Raw genomic sequence first — 19,717 nt, forward strand, 5'->3', positions numbered from 1 at the left:
CCTGGCTCTGCCTCTGACCGTCCTGTGGCCCCCTGGGCTCCCGTGGTACCTCGGGGGTCGAGCAGCGGCTGCCTACGTGTCTCTCGAATCACAACCCAGGGAACAGACCAGGAGGGAGGCTGGACGCCATTCGGGCTGTGACCATGAGTTTCCTGTTGGTTCTAAGCCGACTGTATGTTTAGAGCAGCTTCAGGTATTTGCGGAGTTGAGCAGAGACTAGCTTCTGTGGGCCCCATCGCCACACACCCGCCCCCCCCACGGACGCGCCATAGCACTGGAGCTCCCTCTCTCAGCTGTTTGCCACCCCAAGTGTGTGGTGATGGGTTTGCTCGCTTTTATAACCAGAAGAAAAATGCTTTGGTTTTACTATCCGTGTGGGCAGAGGAAAGCTAGTCCACAGGTTCTGGATCTGCCCGGGAGGGGTGGCAGGTAAGTGTCCCAGGTGTCGCTGGCACACGTGGTTGTGACAGAACTGAGGGCGATGGCCACCCGTCCACACATGTGAAGCTCCGGGAGGTCAGCTGCTCTCCGACGCAGGCACTGGAATCGGGTTCTCCAGATCGCTCCACAGATTCGGGAGGGTCCCTGTCAAATCCCCAGCTGCCTGTTGGTAGACCAGCTAGTCCTAAAACTTACACGGAAGTGCAAGGGACCCAGAACAAACAGAATAAGCGATCATTAAAAAGAACAAAATTGAAGCAATGATGCTTTCTAATTTCAAAACTCAGGAAGAGGTATGGTAATCAAGACTGTATGATCAGCGAGACCGGAAGTGAATCCATTTAAATTTTTTTTTAACATTTCTTTATTTTTGAGCGAGAGAAGGACAGAGCGTGAGTGGGGGAGGGGCAGAGAGAGAGAGGGAGACACAGAATCCGAAGCAGGCTCCAGGCTCCGAGATGTCAGCACAGAGCCCGACGCGGGGCTCGAGCTCACGGACCGCGAGATCATGACCTGAGCCGAAGTCGGACGCTTAACTGACTGAGCCGCCCAGGCGCCCTGAATCCTTCTATTTGTGGTCAATTGATTTCTGGCAAGGATGCCAAGACCACCCGATGGGGGGGAAATAGGCTTTTCGGCAAATGGCGATGGTACCGCTAGATTTCCAAGTGCTGAAGGGTGGAGCTGGACCCTTACCTCACACCGTGTGCAAACACCAACTCAAAACGGACCAAAGACCTAAATATAAGAACTTACACTGTGGAAGTCTTAGGAGAAAACAGAGGAGAGGTCTTGGCGGTAGGACACAGAAGCACGGGAGCCAAAGAGAAAACCAGGGGTCAGACCCCGTCAAAACATAAAACTCACGTGCTCCGAACAACCTTCCAGAAGATGAAATGGTGGCCATGAGATGGAAGGGTTTTACAAATCGTAGATCCCATAAGAGACCAGTACCCAGAAGATGGAAAACGTACAACCCCAAATACGAAGACGACGCGGGTAAGAAATTAATCGTCCAGCGTAACAGCTGGTCAGAGGGTCTGACGAGACGTTTTCTCCGAAGAAGACACATAAACAGCCAGCAAACCCACGAGAAGGTGCCCGGCATCACGAGGCGTCCCGGAGGCGCAAGCGAGAACCTCACCGAGCCCCACGCGACGCCCGCCGGCAGCTGCGGCTTCGAGCGGAGCAGGGAGACGCTGGCGGGGGTGTGCAGCAGGCCCTCCTCCAGGCGATTCCACCAGTGATGGCATTCTTGGCGTTTACCTACGAGAGACCCAGGCGCGTCCACGCAGACTCAACGGTCACAGAGGCTTCGTCTACAGCGGCAAACCCCAGAACGTCCACCCCCTGGCGGTGGCTAGACCGTGGACGGGGCGGGCGGTGGCAGGGCCTCGCTGCGGGCAGACACAGCGCGCAGACGGGTCTTACCGCGCCGCGTCGAGTGGGAGGGCCGCAGAGGGCCGCTCTCCGTGCGGCTCCACCTCCTTGACGTTCGGGAAGAGGACGAACGCGCGAGGCAGAAGTCGGTTCAGTGGGTGCCTGAGGAGGAGGAGAGGGGACAGTGAGAGGCCAGGGAGGCCCTGGGGAGGGAACATCTCCCGTGTGGCTGTGGTGCTGGCCTGTGCCAGCTGCGCGCTTCTGTGTGGAAGCCTGAGTCACAGGGGGAGGAGTGGCCCAGCCGTGCCGGCACCCCGTGACTGGAGGCCCCCGGGGTCACCCCAGCGTCTGGCACCTGCTGGACAAAGGGTGCTCGGCGGCTCTGCATCCTTTTCCCACCTGTCCTGCAGAGGGGACCCCCACCCACCCCTCGTGCGTGCGCTCACACGTCCGACGTCATCGTAGGTCCTGGACTCAGAGCAGGACCCTGCAGAGCGTGTCCCCGAGGCAGAGGAGGACCTGGACCTTCTGTATGACACGCTGGACATGGAGAACCCCAGTGACAGCGGCCCTGACCTGGAGGATGATGACAGTGTCCTCAGCACCCCCAAACCAAAGCTCAGGTGAGCACCCCGTGGCCCCCAGGTGTGGCAGGGGGCACAGGCTGTGGCGGGGGGGGTGGGGGGGATGGGGAGGCTGTGTTCTGGAGGGATCTCTGTGGAACCCCAGGTGAGCACTCCGTGGCCCCCCACATGTGGCAGGGGACGCAGGCTGTGGCGGGGTGGGACGGGGAGCCTGTGTTCTGGAGGGATCTCTCTGGAATGCGCTTGGGAGCATGAAGACAGGAGACCGGTTTGGAGGCCTTGCAGGGTCAGGGATGGAGGGGCAGGGGCTCTGCGTGTGGAGTGTGCTCGGGGGTCTTCCTGAGGTCCCAGCCGGGCTGAGGTGACCATCACAGGAGAGACCCTTCTGTGCAGTGGGGAGACGGGCTGCTGGGACCGCAGGGCCTCCCTGTGCGCAGGGGAGGGGAGCGGGCATGTCCCCAAGGAGCAGGGCATCTGCCTGGCCGGGGCGGGGGAGGGCAGGAGTGTGTGTGGCCCGTCTTGGGGGCATCACTGTGGGGTCCGGGCAGGCTGCCAAGAGGGGGCCACGTGGCAGTCCAGAGCCCCCGTGGCCTCCTGGTTTTCTTTTTCACGTGGTGGTGGACGTGTGGTTGGATGGAGATGCGCATGTGGGGGGAGGGGGGGCTTTCTGAGCCTCTGATTGTCCTACTGTGGGGGCGCCTGTGGCATCTGCGGGCTCTGGTTCAGGTGTCCGCCTCTGGCCTTCACTGTGGCTCCAGGGGCCCAGCTTCTTGCCTGCTGCCCACCCACCTCCCGAGGCCCCTTGGGCTTTGCCCCCGTCCACTGGGACAGGCCCTGCTCCTGTCGGCCGCTGGCTGACCCAGGCCACCTCCAGGTCACTGGCAGCGGGTGCTCACAGTTCTGGGAGTCTGCGTGGACGTCTCGGGCACTGTTTCTGCCCTCACTCCCACATTTCTCTCTCCCTGGTGGCTTTGGCACCAGACCGTGTGCCCCCTGTCCACCGTATCAGCTTGAAAGGCTTCTGAGTCTCTTCGAATCCTATGAGTCCCCCCACCCTCTCCCCAGCTGTCTGCTGGGGACAAGGTACTTGGCCTGGTCTGCCTGGGGTTGATAGATCCTGCTGACCCCACCGTCATTGCACTGTTGAGCCTGTGTTCCTGCCAGCTGGCTGAGGAGCCTGAGGTCCCCTGGCTGGCCTGCTGGCCCTCCAACAGAACTGCTGGGTGCAGCCCGGGTACAGGCCAGGAGGGGGCAGGGCAGGATCAGGGATGAGGTCCTGGGCCGTGGGTGTCAGGCCAGGAGGGGGGCGGGGCTCGGGGGTGAGGTCCTGGGCCGTGGGTGTCAGGCCAGGAGGGGGGCGGGGCTCGGGGGTGAGGTCCTGGCCCGTGGGTGTCAGGCCAGGAGGGGGGCGGGGCTCGGGGGTGAGGTCCTGGCCCGTGGGTGTCAGGCCAGGAGGGGGCGGGGCTCGGGGGTGAGGTCCTGGGCCATGGGTGTCAGGCCAGGAGGGGGCGGGGCTCGGGGGTGAGGTCCTGGCCCGTGGGTGTCAGGCCAGGAGGGGGCGGGGCTCGGGGGTGAGGTCCTGGCCCGTGGGTGTCAGGCCAGGAGGGGGCGGGGCTCGGGAGTGAGGTCCTGGCCCGTGGGTGTCAGGCCAGGAGGGGGCGGGGCTCGGGGGTGAGGTCCTGGTCCGTGGGTGTCAGGCCAGGAGGGGGCGGGGCTCGGGGGTGAGGTCCTGGCCCGTGGGTGTCAGGCCAGGAGGGGGCGGGGCTCGGGGGTGAGGTCCTGGCCCGTGGGTGTCAGAGCCAGTGGAGGAGCTGATGTGGGCCGCAGGGCAACCTCTCCTGGGCTGTGGTTCCCTTGCCCCATCCCAGTCCTGTGTGGCCACCAGACCCCAGGGCACAATGGCTGAGCCTTCAGCCTAGGGAGGGTCCTGGAGGGTGACCTGTCTCCGTCCCCACGCCCAGGCCCTACTTCGAAGGGCTGTCACACTCCAGCTCACAGACGGAAATCGGGAGCGTCCACAGCGTCCGGAGCCACAAGGAGCCCCCGAGTCCGGTGAGCGGGCTGGACGTGGCAGTGCCCACCCTTGATGGGAGTGCAGACCGCGGGTGGGCCTTCCAGGGTTTTCCGTCTCTGATCCCTCAGGGTGTTGCTTACACACCAGTGTCAGACCAGCCCAGAGCTAACCGTGCTCCTGGGTCTGCATGTGGCTGGAATCTCCCTGCCTGATGCCAGGTCACTGTCACGGGGTGACCTGAGCCTTCAGTCTAAGGAAGCCCTGGCCAGTCTTCCCAGGCTGCCCCCCAATCCCAGATCCCCCTGCCTGGAGGTGAGCCAGCCTCCGTGCCCACCATTAAATATGCCCTGATTCCCGTCTGGTCCACACAGGCTGATGTGCCCGAGAAGACCCGGGCCCTGGGAGGCAAGCAGCCGAGCGACAGCGTCTCTGACACGGTGCCCCACGTGAGCAGGCCCAGAGCACGTTCGTTTGTGCAAGCACAGAGCCCACTAACACACTGTCTTTAGGGGTCTGAGCCCGCGGGGCAGGGCTCGACACTCAGGTCCTTACCTTACACCCCAGGGTGTGGTCAGGGCCCTCTGGATTCACCCCCACTCTGGGGGATGGCTAGGGTTCCCCTGGATTCACCCCCACCCCGGGGGATGGCCAGGGTTCTGCTGGATTTTACCCCCTCCCTGGGGGATGGGTTAGGGTTCCCCTGGATTCACCCCCACCCCAGGGGATGGTCAGGGCCCCCTGGAATCACCCCCGCCCCGGGGGATGGTCAGGGCCCCCTGGATTCACCTCCACCCGGGGGATGGTCGGGGCTCCCCTGGATTCACCCCCACCCTGGGGGATGCTCAGGGATCCCCTGGATTCACCCCCATCTCAGGGGACTTTCAGGACTCTCCTGGATTTATCCCCAGGCAGAGGATCAGTCAGGGTTCCCCTGATTTGCTTCGATCCTGGGTGACAATCAGGGCCCCCTAGATTCACCCCTACCCTCAGGGCACGGTCAGGACCCCCCGGATCACTGGGGACAGTGGGTGTCCCCCTGCTTTGCTGTCAGCATAGACACTGTGCATGCTGGGTTCTGGCCCCTGTTCTCTCATGGAGGTTCTCAAGGAAGATGTCTGGGACCAGAGGGCAGGTTTTAGGGAGATTTGGAGGAGGTTTGGTGCTGGTCTCCCCAGCAGCTGACACCAGGAGCCCTGTGGTTGGATGTGGGGGTCAGCTCGGCTCCCCAGGCCAGCATGTCCATACCATGTGCAGAAAGTTGCGAACCCAAAAAAGGCCCAGACACCTCCACCCAAACCAGGGACTTGCCGGGTGTGAGGCCGGCCCTCGGGAGGCCCCCACAGGGTGCGCATTCCCAACGAGCCTCCTTCTCTGCACATCAGAGCACCCCCGCCCCTGGGGAGCAGCCTGCACAGCCGGAGGACAGCCCGGAGGTGGAGACCTCCGCCCTGGACATGTTCACCGAGAAGCTGCCGCCCAGTGGGCGGATCACCAAGACGGAGTCCCTCGTCATCCCCTCCACCAGGTGACAGCATGCCCTGGGGAGGCTGTTGGCCGGGCATTGCCCATGTGGGCCGGTGTGGTGGGCAGGGCCCCGTCTGACCAGATGAGAGTCACTTAGAAGCACAGAGATCTCGGCCCACCCGGGGGTCCACAGTGGACCCCTTGCACCCTGTCTGCAGCCAGCAGGCCTGCTGGGGCTGAGGTGTGGTTCCTGTGGCCGTCTCACGTTTTCCGCCACCTGTACCTTGTGGACCTGTGTGACACCAGATGCCGGTGTGGGAGGGGGTGCCCAGTGCCGTCAAGGTCAGGAGCCCCCAGACAGTGGCTCCAGGTCCAACACTGGAGCCCCGGGGCGGGGGGGGCTGGACCTGCCTCTCAGAGCCCTCGAAGTGGGGGTCTGAGTTGCAGCTTTGCATGGGAAGACACTCTCAGAGGCTGTCTCACCTGCCGCCCCCCCCACCATCTTGGTCAGTCTGGGGGTCGTCTCTATGCCCCTCCCTGTGATGTGGCCTTCCTCACCTTGGGCACCTAGCCGAACTCCCAGCCGCAGTCGGCCTTGTGCCTGCACCACGGCCAGACCCCCCGTTCCCACCCCAGGACGTCCCTCTGCAGGGCGGCCAGGCCCCGGAGGGACAGCGGGGCTGCTGTGGTGCCCCCAGCCCTTCTCTGCTTGCACACGTTTAATCGGGCCTCATGCCGGGTTTAAAGCACGTGTGCGTGTGCTCGTGGCCTCCACGCTCCCCCCACAGATGAGCCCCTCGCCCGCCACCCGCCCCACCGCTGAGAGCCCCCTTCCCTGGGCAGTGAGCACGTGGGCCTGCCCCAGCCTGTCCTGGTCCCCCACAGGTCCGAGGGGAAGCAGGCCGGCCGCCGGGGCCGCAGCACATCCCTGAAGGAGCGGCAGCCGGCCCGGCCACAGAACGAGCGGGCCAACAGCCTGGACAACGAGCGCTGCCCGGACACGAGGAGCCAGCTGCAGGTGCGTCTCCGGGAGAGGGGGCCACGGACACCTCCGGCCCACCCGGCCGGGCAGCTCGAGGGTGGGATCTGACCGACCCACAGTGCCTACAGCCCAGTGACCTCCATCCAAAGCAGAGCCAGGTTCCTGAGCAGGAACGGGACCGGGCTGTCCTTCCCCTCTCCCGGGTGGCCGCTGGGGCAGGGGTCAGCTGGGCGGGCGACGGACGCGGCGCCCTTCCCACCTGGTGTGGACGGGCCTGTGTCTGCAGATCCCCAGGAAGACCGTGTACGACCAGCTAAACCACATCCTCATTTCTGACGACCAGCTACCTGAAAACATCATTCTCGTCAACACCTCCGACTGGCAGGGGCAGGTGGGGAGGGGGCTGTCCTTTCTGCGGGGGGGGGGGGGGGGGGTATCCTCCCTGCGGGGGCGGAGAGCACGTGCCCGTCCTTGCGAGGCGAGGAGCTGACAGCGAGGCCGGGTGGAGCTTTGAGGCTCCGCCCGCCCCTCGCTCCCAGTTCCTGTCGGAAGTCCTGCAGAGACACGCGCTCCCCGTGGTGTGCACGTGCTCCGCGGCTGACGTGCAGGCGGCCTTCAGCACCATCGTCTCGCGGATACAGAGATAGTGAGTCCAGCTGCCACACGTGTGGCAGCCGGGTGGGTGTCTGTCGGGGTCCCTGCGCCCCAGCCTTGCCTGTGGCTCTGCCCTGGGGGCTGCGGGCAGGTTCCAGATGTGCCCGCCCACCGGCTCCCCGCGGCCCCGTCCTCTGTCCAGATCTGGGCGCTGGTGGTAGTTCCTGCGGTGCAGGGGGGCTCCTGGCAGAGACCCACCATCGGGGGCCTCCTGGGTGTGGCCAGCAGGCCCCCCCCCCTGCCCAGGGGGCACAGGGCTCCTGCTGTCTGGGGGTCCTGGGTGTCGGCCCCCCCCCGGGGCGCAGGGGGCACGGTGCTCCCTTCGTCCCGAGCGGTGTGTGCCCGGGGCCCTGGGGACACCCCTCGGGCGCAGTGGGGTGGTCCTGGCAGCAGGGACGGCGCCCTGAGGCCTCTGTCCCCTCTGTGTCCTGCCCTCGGGGCCTCAGCTGCAACTGCAACTCCCAGCCCCCGACCCCCGTGAAGATCGCCGTGGCGGGCGCGCAGCATTACCTCAGCGCCGTCCTGCGGCTCTTCGTGGAGCAGCTGTCCCACAAGACGCCCGACTGGCTGGGCTACATGCGCTTCCTCATCATCCCGCTGGGTGAGGGGCTCGCGGACGGGGTGGGTCCTCATCGTCCCGCTGGGTGGGGGGCTCGTGGACGCGGCGGGGGGCGATGCGCCGCACGCGCCCCTCTCGTGCCGGCCCCGCACGCACCTCACGCGATGCTGTCGTCACGGATAGGGTGGGGGTGGTCACGAGCCCTTTTACGTCATCGAACCCTGGGTGACCGCACTCTTCGTTTTTGCTTACGCGATTCGTTTTATGACCAAATCCGTAAACGTCAGCGCGTCGGAAAGTGCTGGATCCTGGGGGGAGACTCATTGGCGCCCGAGCCCCGCTTGTGGTCTGCAGGACGGCCCACGGGGAGGGCTCTGGCGGGGCCGCACAGCACGTCTGTCCGGGTGGACGCCGCAGACTCCGTGGCCTGACCTCCCCCCCCCTCCCCTCGCCATGGCTCGCAGGCTCCCACCCTGTGGCCAGGTACCTGGGCTCCGTGGACTACCGCTACAACAACTTCTTCCAGGACCTGGCCTGGAAAGACCTGTTCAACAAGCTGGAGGCCCAGAGCGCCGGTGAGGCCCGGGGTGAGCTGGCGGGTGAGGCCGCGAGGCTTCCCCGCCCCCGCCGCGCCTCTGTGAGAAGCAGCTGGGTGCCCTCCTCTGTCCACCGCGGGCCTCGGGGCTGGCCGCTGGGGCCCAGGGCGGGGGCTCCTGGGGACTTGGAGCGGCCTTGCTGCCCTTGCCCGTGAACCCTTGAGCGGGGAGGGCAGAGGGCCCCCTCTGGCGCCCTCAGCATGGCCACTGCTCCTGGGCTGGGCCCTGGGCAGACAGGTGGAGTGGGGGGAGAGGCGAGGCACCCCACGGACCCTGCCCGGCTTCCTTCTGCAGCGCAGGACACCCCGGACATCGTGTCGAGGATCACGCAGTACATCGCGGGTGCCAACTGCGCCCACCAGTTGCCCATCGCGGAGGCCATGCTGACCTACAAGCAGAAGAGGTACCTTGTTGGGCCCCGGGCTGGACAGGCAGTGGCCAGGGCTGGAGGGGGAGGGTGGGTACCGGTACACCCGGCTCCACGCCGCAGACACGGGCCACTGTGGCTGCGGCTCTCGGTCCCCTGGGCAGCACGCCGGGGGCTCCTCGGGGTGGCCTTCAGGGACAAACCCGGCTGGGCTTGGGGGAAGCCTCGGGTGGGCCTGGCAGCCCCAGGCCCTCCTCCGTATCGGTCAGAAGAAGGCAGTCTGGTGTTTTCCATTTCGTATATTGGAATTTCTCACCGTGAAGGGTCAGAGGCAGCGGTCCCACCGCCCAGCCCTAGCAGCGACCTGCTTGCTGGAACACAGGCACAGGCTCCTTCGACTGCCCGGCTTCCCGGCTGGCAGACAGTTCTCGCTCTGCCCTGGGGCAGGACGCCGGGCAGCAGCGGGCACTGGGGCTGAGGGCGGGCAGAGGTCTGGCTGCCAGGCCCAAGTGGGCGAGGGCCAGGGCCCGGGAGGTGGGGAGGTGGGCTGCAGGGTGGGCCCCGCAGACCGCAGCGTCTCTGCCGGTGTCCGAGGGGCGCGGGACGGCCCTCCCGAGGGGTCAGCCCGCAGCTCCGGCTCTTCCTGAGCGAGGGCCGTGCCGTCCCCAAGCTGCACCTGCAGGCGCGTCCTGTCCCTCAGCACAGTAACGTGTCTGTGTTTTCTCTCTTGGTGGCTTTCTGAAAAGGAAAAAGAACTTTCATTTTGACTTTACCCTCAGGTACCGCTGTCCCTGGGTCTGCACCCCTGTCCCCTGTCCCCAGGCTGGTCTTTAGGGCTGTTTAGCAGCGTGAGCAGGTGGGGTGCGTCACTTACCCTCCAGCCACCTCTCTGTGGGCCGGGGAGGGGTGGCGCCTTGCCAGGCAGGGCCCCCCAGCTGGGCAGCAGGCAGGTGGCCGCCCCCACCCCGGTCAGGACTTTGCTCTCGGGCCCCCACCCGGTTGAAGGAACCAAGACATCGGGCTGGACAGGCTTTCCTCTGTCCGTTTCAGTCCAGAGTCTGAGCTAAAGACATGGCCACGTTTAGCTTCTCAGTGAGTGTCCGTGTTTCTGAAGCCACGCTGGCCCCACCTCTCAAATTAGAAGCAGGTGCATGGGGTACCACCACGAGACACTGTCCACTGATGCCACATCGGCCGCGTGCGGGCCTCCTTATCGGCTCAATGTATTTGTGAACCTGGCTCGCGGGCTCCCCCCATCCCCCGCAAGGACAGCATGAATGCTGATCCTGCAGGCGGGGTATCCAGGCAGAATGATGGGGGGCCTGCCCTGGGGTGGCACGCACTCGGAGCCTCGCCCTGGCCTGGGCCCCGGGGCTGCGGACAGCAGCACAGAGGGTTTCCCAGCCGACTCTTGTGGCTGAACTGGACAGGTGGCCAGACCACTAAGACCCCCTATGTGCAGTGAAGGGCTTCCCCCCGACCCCCAGGTGGCTCCACCCTCTGAAAACCTGCACGTTGGGAACCAAACACCGGGACCTGCCTAGAGCTGCCGTTTCATTTGGGGCCCCCTTTCCTGTCCTGGCGGCCTGCCTGCCAGGTCCCTCCCCTGGGACCCTGTTCCCACCCCGGGTCTTGGGTTCTTTCTCTCCTGGGAAAGCCCAGCCAGGGCAGGGCCACCGGGCTCTAGGCAGTGCTCCTGCTGAACCTCGAGACAGACCAGGAGGAGGGGTCTGAGCCCCCACGTTGTCCTGCTAAACAAGCCTTTGTGACTAAAGAAAGGCCAGCCGCGGTGTGCCCGCCGACTGCCGCAGAAGCCCGCAGCCTGCTTCGCTGCCTGGCCACAGCGTCTCGTCTCTCCCATGCTGGCTCCTCTGAGCCTCAAGCCAGGGCTTTAGGGAACCCTGGCCCTCGTCCCGTGCCTCCTGCCCCCACCTGTGCGTCACAGTGGTGACACCGGCACCTGGGGTGGGGGCTCCAGACACCCTGGGTGGAGCCCCGTGAAGGCCCAGTGTGTTGGCCACCCTCAGAGCCCAGGACCAGGGGGTCAGCAGATGGTGACAGAGAACAGATGGGTCAGGAGACCAGCAGCAGGTGTGCGGTGGGCATGGCCCTCGGGGCCTGTCTCCACTTGCCCCTTGTGAGAACACCTGCACGGATGGTCTACACAGCACCCGGTCCGTGGCCTGTGGTCAGACCACAAAGGGTGTGTGTGGCCCGGGAGGCTCCCTCAGGGCACCGGGGTGGGGAACGCCCAGCGCCCCGTGTCCTCAGCACCCTTCAGCTCTGTGCCCCCAGTGTCCTGTTGAGGCACGTTTTGTGGTCTCATGAGCCAGACCCAGGGGCCCTCACCACGGAGGCACACGCGTGTTCGTCTGTGTCCCGAGTTTAGGCAAGCCGGTGTCACCCCTGTCGCGCTGGGCGCGTGTCGAGTGCTGAGTGTTGTCTGCATGGCCCAGCGGCTCAGCTTGGCTTCTCAGAGTCCAGCAACATCCCTGTGTGGCCGTGCTTCCTGTCTGCCCCTGCAGGCCTCTGTCTGCCTTCCCTGCGTGCTGCTCGTGGGGAGGGTCCTGGGGCCCCGTGGGGCAGAGCCTCCCCCACACCGGGCTGGGGACCCCCTGAGGATCCCGTCTTGTGCCATCTCGCATGCGAAAGCCAGCCGGGCACAGGGTTCGAATTGCTGTTCTCTGAAATGGATAAACTCTATTCCCCTTAGGTCAGAAAGGCTGGGGATTTGGTCATTTCAGTGGGATGGCCCGAATCTGTAGGTTCTTTTGTCCAGAGACGTCTGCCGGGCCTTCTTCGGAGGCGTGATGGGCGATGCTGGGGCGGAGGCCCCCGTGTCCAGGTGGTGCCCAGGGGCCTGCCGGCTGCTGTCCCCTCACGCGGGTGCCAGGCCGCAGGGAGGGGGCAGCGGCTCCTGCCGGGACCGCCTTGGGCGCCGTGCGTGCGTTCCGTGCTGGCCCCTGTGCATGTCTAGTGGAGAGTGCTGGCCAGGCACGGACTTCTGTCCCCACAAGGGCGGGCTGGAGAACCTGCCTTCTGCAGGGACTTCTCCTGAATGGCCCTGTGCCCGGGGACCCCTTCCGGCCAGCGCCTTGGGCACAGCTTTCTGAGGGTGACCTCTGAGGTTTGGGGTCGTGAGACTGAAGCAGAGCTGGGAGGATGGCCCGGAGAGGCAAGGAGGCCGCAGGAGGGACAGGAGGCCCGGGACTGGGCCTGCCCTGTGGGTCTTCCCCAGGCCAGGAGACGCTCTTAGAGGCCAAGTGCACCTGGTGGCCAAGCCCTCCCCGGGGAGAGCGACTCAGGCTGCGGCCCAGGCCCCGAGGTGGAGGCCTATCATCCAAATGCCCGGTACAGAAATGGGCGGCAGGACGGGTGCCCGCCTGGGCCACGGAAGACAGAAGGGGGTCCACATCCCCTTGGCTTCTGCCCTCCTCCCCCCGAGGGCCCTGGGACATGGCTGCCTTCACCGAGGATGGGCTGTGACCAGCGATCTCAGGGAAGCCGTGTGGCACCTCCTCTGCCACGAGTGCTGGCTAGCCTCCGACCACAGCATGGCCCTGAAGCCTCGGTCTCCCCTTCTGGCTGCTCTTGGGGTGTCGCTCTGTCAGAGCACGGTGTGTGCAGGCCAGAGGCCTGGGACCCGCCGCTGCCCCAGTCTCCTCTCTCTAGTTGCCCTGGACTTCACCCGGACTATCTGGAGAAAACCTAGACACCCCGGCTGTGGTCACCCCCAGTGTTGGAGGAAGACCAGTGTCCAGGGCGGGGCGGGGGGTGGTGTCCCGGGACCCACGTGGGAAACCTCTGTCTGGGGGCCCAGCCGGAATGCAGGCCCTCAGGGCACCAGGCACCTGGGATGGACAAGAAATTCCCCCAGGAAGCTGGGCTCCCGTGGAGCTCCCTGCTGGCCTCTTGACCTTAGGTGCAGAGAGATGACCCTGGGGTCGGAGGTCGGGCCGCTGCAGGGACAGGTGTGGGTGTGGTGCGGGCACTGCCGGCCACACCGAGAGAGGAGTAACTGTGTGTTTCTTGTGTTCTTAGCCCTGACGAGGAATCTTCACAAAAGTTCATCCCCTTTGTAGGGGTGAGTACTTCTTTGCTGGGATGCTTGCACTACCTTTAAGTTCCAGAACCTTCTTCACCAATTTGAGCAGAGGATTCCTTAAAATCTGCCCCCCAGCCCTCTTAAAGCTTCTTGTTTTCTTCCTGTGTGGAGCAGGGCTGGGCCGTGAGCTCTCTGACCTGTGCACGCAGACAGCTCACCTAGAGGCGAGGAGGGGCCAATTCTTGGCACTGACTGGGCACGAGGCCTGTGTCAGACTCGGCTGTGGGTGGGTGCCCCGGGAGGGGCAGAAGGATGCTTCTGTCCCTCAGGAGCTGTGGGACGGGGCTGCCTCCACGCCAGGCTGCTCAGTGGGGATTGCGGGGTGTGTGAATCGGGAAGTTCATTTCCTATGCGCCAGCCGGGCCATGCCATGCTTCACGGCCTCTTACCTCCCCATGTGGCCCCTGGCGCAGGCACCTGCTGCGAGAGCCAGGGGCAGACAGGGCCCAGGCGCAGCAGGCCAGCAGGCCGTGGCTTTACCCTGGCCAGGCGTCAGGGCCACTGCCGACCCTCCTGGGAGGGAAGGAGTCCAGCCGGTCTCGGGGAACCTTCTGTAGTGACGGGCAGGCCCCCCCGTGGACACTTAAAACACCGTTGTGTAACCGAGGCACGAGTCCCCGCTTAACGTGACTCCTGACTCCCACGCTGGTTGGCCCGCACGGCCGTCTGGAATGGCATCTGTCTGACCGGGCACCCGGGGCAGGCCCCAGAGCCACCTCTGCCCCTCGCTGGGCAGGGGTTCCACATACCAGTGCCCGGGTCTCACCAACCTCTGGGCCAGGCTGGCCACACATGCTCACGGTCTGCTGAGGGCCGGAGTGTGGAGCCTGTGCCCCCCACCCCCGGGTGGCGGGATGGCCACGGAGGGGTACCGCAGCTCTGTGGAGTCTCCCCAGCACACCCGCGCCGTGGGAGGGTCCTGTGCCGCGTACAGGAAGAACTGGGTCACTGCCGCACCCCAGGAGCTCCCAGGGAGGGTGGGGCAGGACGCAGCGGCCGGGCGGCGGAGGGAGGACGGCACTGGGCCTGCGTCTGGAGCCTTGGCACTGACAGTCGGGCTGGCCGACGATCCGGTACTGCTGCCAGCCAGCGTCCCGTTGCCTTTTAGGTGGTGAAGGTTGGAATCGTGGAACCGTCCTCAGCCACATCAGGTGACCCCACGCTCCCTGCCCTCGGGGCCAGGAAGGGGAGGGACGCCCCACCGTGGGAGGCCCGGCGGCTCCTCTCCAGCTCGGGGTCTCCCACCTCCCCGCACGGGCCCTCTCCGGCCCCTGGGGCTGCCCTGGGGGCAGAGACACAGGGGCACTCAAGGCTGCCCAACTTCTTCCCAAAGGTGACTCGGATGACGCAGCCCCCTCGGGCTCCAGCGTGCTCTCGTCCACCCCGCCGTCCACGTCTCCCGCGGCCAAGGAGGCCTCACCTACCCCGCCTTCCTCCCCGTCAGTGAGCGGGGGCCTGTCCTCCCCCAGGTAAACGTGGCCGTGCCACACAGGTGCCCCGCCCCACCCGATCTGAGAGCACCCCCGATGGCCAGAGAATGCGGACAATCGCTCCCGGCTGCTGGCCGCACCTCCGGGATGCCAGGAAGCCCGAGGGTCTGGCCAGAGGGTGGGCTCAGAACAGCCTCTGGGAAGACACGGGCTTGCTTGGGATCGGGTGCCCCGTGAGGTAGGGGCAGCGCAGGCCCTGGCCTGGTGTGTCCCCCCCAGCCCTCATGGTGCCAGGGACCGAAACCACACCGAGTAAGTGAGTGGGGGGTGCTCCGCATGCATGGGCGGGGGGGGGGGGGGGGTCAGGGAAGATGTGGCTGGATGTGGGTCCCTGTAGGGACCAGGGCGTGGGGTGTTCAGCAGCTCTCCCGGCCGCCCTGGGCTCTCTGTTGAGTAGAACTCACCCAAACAAAACTTGAGGGGTCTGAGGATGTCCTCACACCCACGTGGGTCACAGGGTCACAGGGCTGCTCCCAGATCCCACAGCTGGGGGGCGGGGGCACACCTCAGCTGAGGCTGGTTGACCTCGGCCCTCTAGACTCAAAGGGGTGGCTTGAGAGGACAGACGGGTGGCGACCCAGGCACCCCTGGGTGACCTCAGCACGGCCGCTGTGCCCGCCCGCAAGGCCCAGACTGGGCTGTCCCAAGAGCCCAGGGAATGGACCACAGTGGGCTCCAGGACTGGGGCTCCACTCTGCTGGGCGCCCACTGCGGGTCGTCCCCCCCCGCATTGAGCAGCACGGACGCCAGCTGGCACCTCCTCGCCCGTGCCGGCCACCGAGCCAGGACAGAGGAGTGAGGCCCCCTCTGCTTTCGCAGCCAGGGCGTCGGCGCCGAGCTGATGGGGCTGCAGGTGGATTACTGGACAGCAGCCCCGCCCGCAGACAGGAAGAGAGAGGTGGAGAAGAAGGACCTGCCGGCCACCAAAAACACGCTCAAGTGCACCTTCCGGTCTCTCCAGGTCAGCAGGCTGCCCGGCAGCGGCGAGGCTGTGGCCACGCCTGCCATGTCCATGACCGTGGTCACCAAGGAGAAGAACAAGAAGGGTGAGGTGGGGGTGGCAGGCTGACCGTCGGGGTAGTCGGAGGGGCAGCCCTGCAGGTCCCGAGGTCACCACAACCACAGCCACAGCCAGAGGCTACCTGGGCGGGTGGGAGGGCTGGCGGCCATGGCCACTGTGGCATGTGGGGGGCTCCGGGAGGCTGGGTTCCGAGGGCTGTGGCTGAGCCCTGCAGCCCTTTCCCTCCTAGTGATGTTTCTGCCCAAGAAAACCAAGGACAAGGATGTGGAGTCCAAGAGCCAGTGCATCGAGGGTATCAGCCGCCTGATCTGCACGGCCAAGCACCAGCAGAACATGCTGAGGGGTGAGTGCTTGGCGAGGGGGCGGGGCGGCGGGAGGCTCTCAGGACTCGTGAGAGGTCACCTGTCCACGTGTCCTTCCTTCAGAGGGGAACCCGTGGGGAGTCAGGTCCTTGACCCAAGGTCCCATCAGTCCTGTCTAAAGTATGAAAGTGAACCAGGGAAGGCTGAAGTGCTCTTGAAAATTCACCTCCGGAAACGCTTTCGTTTTGCCGTGAAATGCGTATCACACGTTTGGATAGAGCACTTGTGTGCGGAGAAGAGCTTCTTAAATTCTATTCTCAGAAGTAATTTCTCAGTCCTTTCTGTTCTCTTAAGAGATTGATTTGTGTATCTCAGACTTTTTATAGAAGATATTCTGCAACTAATTAATTCAGCATATGGAGCCCGGAACGGTTTTCTCTCCAGGAGCTCCAGTCTGACGACCACTGTGGTCCAGAACTGCCCTGCCTTCCTCTGTTGCTTTTCTGCTTTAAGAGCACGGCGTTTTAATCCGTTTTGCAGACCCCAGCCAGGGCGGAGGGGCTGTGGAAGAGCAGGTCCTCGCGGTCAGGGAGAAGCTGGCCACCGCTGGTGGCTGGGAGCCGGGGGCGGGGGGGCTCCCCCAGCCCTGTCCTGGGGCGTGCTGGGCAGATGGGTCAGGCGGTCCTGTCCCCACAGTCCTCATCGACGGTGTGGAGTGGAATGACGTCAAGTTCTTCCAGCTGGCGGCCCAGTGGTCCTCCCATGTCAAGCACTTCCCTATCTGCATCTTCGGACACTCCAAGTCCGCCTGCTAGCCCCACCCCGGAGCCCTGGACGGCGCGCGCCAGGAGGGCCCAGCTGCTTTTCTGTTAACATTTCAGTTTACTACGGAGACACTTAAAAACACAAAGAGAAACAGTCTTAAGTATGAATGTGCTCTCAACCTGGAAACTCACGGGGAGGTTCCCCACCGGGGCCTGGTAACTGCCCTGCTCGATAACCAGATGTGCCGGCGGGGTGGGAGGTCAGGCGGACAGCGCTGAGCTCTGAGAATCACGAAAGGTGTGTTTTGGCCTCAGGACCTCCCGAGCCCCCCCAGCGAGAAGGGTCCTCACCTTTGCGTCCTGTCCTTCCTGAAAGCCAGGACTGCTTCCTCAGGGAGCTGGGGTCAGGCAGGCAGCGCGCAGATCCACGGGCTGCCTATGGGCCCAGACACGGAGCTGGGTGGCCAGAGGCTGGAGGCCAGACAGCCCAGGCCTGGGCCCAGCCGCCCACCAGGCAGGAGACGCCCCAGCACCGCCCACTTGTGGTTCCCAATAAACTCCAGCCTCGCGGGCAGTGGGGGTTTTCTAGTAGCAGATATTTTTAATGCTTTTAAATACACGTTACAAGGTAGCTGCCAAAAGGACATTGCTCTTCTGACGTCCCAGCGGCCCCCTGGGGCTGGGGCGGAGCCAGCCAGTGCTGTCGCTGTCATGTCCTAGCCCCCCCACCAGAGCACCCGCCTCGCACCCCCCCCCCCCCCCCACCGCCACTCTCCCTCTGGCTGTTCTCGAGCTGTCACTACGCTTCTGCTGGTTGCCTCTGCCCCAAACTCGGCAAGCACAGTGGCCCCGAAGTTGGCCCCAGCCCACTCAGCTGCCTCCTCCCGCCCAGCCCCCTGGGCCCACCTACCGGCTGAGGGGTGTCTGGGCCCACGCCCACTTCTGTGGCCAGCAAGAGCTCAGGTAGCACAGCCTGAGCACAGGCGCCAAGCCCACTGGAGCCGTAGGTACCGCTGGGAGTACCCCGAAGAGGCAGGGAGCCCTGGCTTCTCTGCGCCAAGCTCCCTAGAGTGAGGGTCTGGGACTGGGTCCCACCCTGGGTGGTAGCCTTGCCCCCTGCCTTCCCGTGCAGCAGGAAAGGGACACCCTGACCTGCAGCCAGAGTCCAGCCCAGTGTCCACAGGAAGAGCCCACCAGTTCCCATCCTTTGGCAGCTGTGGCTCCGGGACCCTGCGGTAGCCCACCCACGGCGCCATGCAGGCTGTGCTCGGAAAACAGTGCCCGTGGCACAGGCAGGTATGACCCTGGGGGAGTGAGGTGGCCCACCCTCCTTACCTGTGACCTACCGGCTTCCTTCCTCCCCCAAGGCAGGAAGGGGTCCCTGGGCTAGCTAGGGAACGGGACAGGGCCTGACCTTGTGTGTGGCCCCGCCTCAGGGTTGCCTGCGGGCAGAGGACCTTCCCCAGGATGGCCTGAACTCCTCCTCTGACAGCACTGGGGACCAGGCCGACCCCTGGCTCAGAAGGACCAGGGTTGGAGGCTGGCCACTGAGCCCAGCACCTCAGGCAGCCTGTGCCTGTGCCAGATGTCTGCGAGCAGCCATCCTCAGAAGCAGGCCCTGGGACCGTGAGCCTCGCTGCTCTTGCTCCCACCACTGGGCCTCAGGGCCTTGGGTTCCTTCAGGTTCCTTTCCAAAGGTCAAACTCTGCAGGAAGGAGGTACAGGTGAGGCTCCTGACATAGCTTCTAGCCCCAAAGCTTGCTCTGGAGGAAGGGACCAGAGAGAGTAGTCACATCCACCCTGTTGTGGGACCATCCCCCCCAAATGTGCCTCCCCATCCACTTCCGTAGCTGCGTCCTTGTGCACACGGGAGGGCACGCAGCGCCCCCACCCTATGCCCCTGGGCCTACAGAGCCCGGTTGCCGTCTGTCCTGTGCCTAAGTGCTATGGGGCTCACCCACCACACCGTCCCCAGGGCCCAGGAGGTCACACAGGCAGCCCCAGCCACCGTGACTCTCTCAGAGACCTGTGCCTCGGTTTTCCTATTGGTCACATGCGCCCTGCCTACCTCATGGAGCTGTTCTGAGGACCCACGTGAAAGCACTTTGTCCCTCAAAGGAAGATGACACAGAAGCCAAAGCCATCTGTGACCGAGTCAGTGCAGCTGCAAGCACACGGAGGGCGGTGTGGAGTGTGAGGCATGTGGGTCCTGGGCAGGAGCAGCCGCCAGTCACCACCGGGCAAGGGCAGGTGGGGGCCAGCCACCACCCTCCAGCCTGGCCCACTGCTTCCTCTCTCCTCCCACATCAGCAGCCCCGGGGGGCCATCTCCTCAGGGCTTGCGGGCCAGCATCCTGAGTCAGTGGCGTCGTGGCTGCAGCTCGGGGAGGGTCCCCGGTTGGCACTGTGCTCACTCCCAGACGGGAAGACCTGGCCACTCTCCCGGGTCTGGCCTTTGCCCTGGGGCAGATTCCTCCTTAGGAGACAGGGCCACCTGCTTCTGTGGGCCAGCCGCCTGACCTGAGCTTGTCCCTCACCGCCTTCCCCAGACCCACCCCCCATGGGTTGAGGGAGACCGCGTCCCCACATGTCACCTGCCTGGCCTTGGTTGCCACCGCCGGGTCCCAACCTGTAGGCCAAGGGGTGCCCCTCTACGTTTCTGCAGACCCCCATCCATCGTCGTGCATTGTTTAGTTTCTAGGATGTACGTGTTGCTAGGGGTTTTTTTTTTTTTTTTCTTTTTAAATGAAACACAGGATTAATGTAAATAACCTTTTTGGGGAATAGATTCTAATCTGTCACGTATGTGACCACGTGGACTATTTTAAGGTGCTGATGCAAAACACTAATAAACCTGGGGACAACCCCAGGCCTTCCCACGCCTGCTGTGTGATTCCTCCCGGGCCGTCCGCGCGCCCCAGGCCCCGTCCCGAGGGCCGCCAGGGAGGTGGGGGCGCCGCCTGGGACCCAGGAGGGGACAGAGCCTGTGGCCCGA

At 64.8% G+C, this 19,717-nt stretch overlaps 1 protein-coding gene across 5 annotated transcripts in view; it reads left to right on the plus strand.

Moving 5' to 3' along the window:
• Window positions 1-19,601, plus strand: part of PACS2 (phosphofurin acidic cluster sorting protein 2) — a 55,899-nt gene extending 36,298 nt beyond the window's left edge. For 2 of the 5 annotated variants that reach the window (XM_047861285.1, XM_047861287.1), the window contains exons 9-24: window positions 2,287-2,444; window positions 4,367-4,457; window positions 4,791-4,865; window positions 5,802-5,944; window positions 6,769-6,901; window positions 7,152-7,256; window positions 7,405-7,511; window positions 7,966-8,120; window positions 8,543-8,665; window positions 8,969-9,077; window positions 13,083-13,125; window positions 14,255-14,297; window positions 14,480-14,615; window positions 15,456-15,682; window positions 15,887-16,000; window positions 16,656-19,601. In XM_047861285.1, the coding sequence (XP_047717241.1) occupies window positions 2,287-2,444; window positions 4,367-4,457; window positions 4,791-4,865; window positions 5,802-5,944; window positions 6,769-6,901; window positions 7,152-7,256; window positions 7,405-7,511; window positions 7,966-8,120; window positions 8,543-8,665; window positions 8,969-9,077; window positions 13,083-13,125; window positions 14,255-14,297; window positions 14,480-14,615; window positions 15,456-15,682; window positions 15,887-16,000; window positions 16,656-16,774 (1,881 nt within the window). In that variant the 3' untranslated portion in view covers window positions 16,775-19,601. Of the gene's footprint in view, window positions 1-2,286; window positions 2,445-4,366; window positions 4,458-4,790; window positions 4,866-5,801; window positions 5,945-6,768; window positions 6,902-7,151; window positions 7,257-7,404; window positions 7,512-7,965; window positions 8,121-8,542; window positions 8,666-8,968; window positions 9,078-13,082; window positions 13,126-14,254; window positions 14,298-14,479; window positions 14,616-15,455; window positions 15,683-15,886; window positions 16,001-16,655 lie in introns of those variants that run through there. The other 3 variants (XM_047861286.1, XM_047861288.1, XM_047861289.1) reach the window with 2 other exon arrangements.
• Window positions 19,602-19,717: the final 116 nt, after the last annotated feature.

This window comes from Prionailurus viverrinus, chromosome B3, assembly GCF_022837055.1.
Source record: "Prionailurus viverrinus isolate Anna chromosome B3, UM_Priviv_1.0, whole genome shotgun sequence".
Classification (NCBI taxonomy): Eukaryota; Metazoa; Chordata; class Mammalia; order Carnivora; family Felidae; genus Prionailurus; species Prionailurus viverrinus.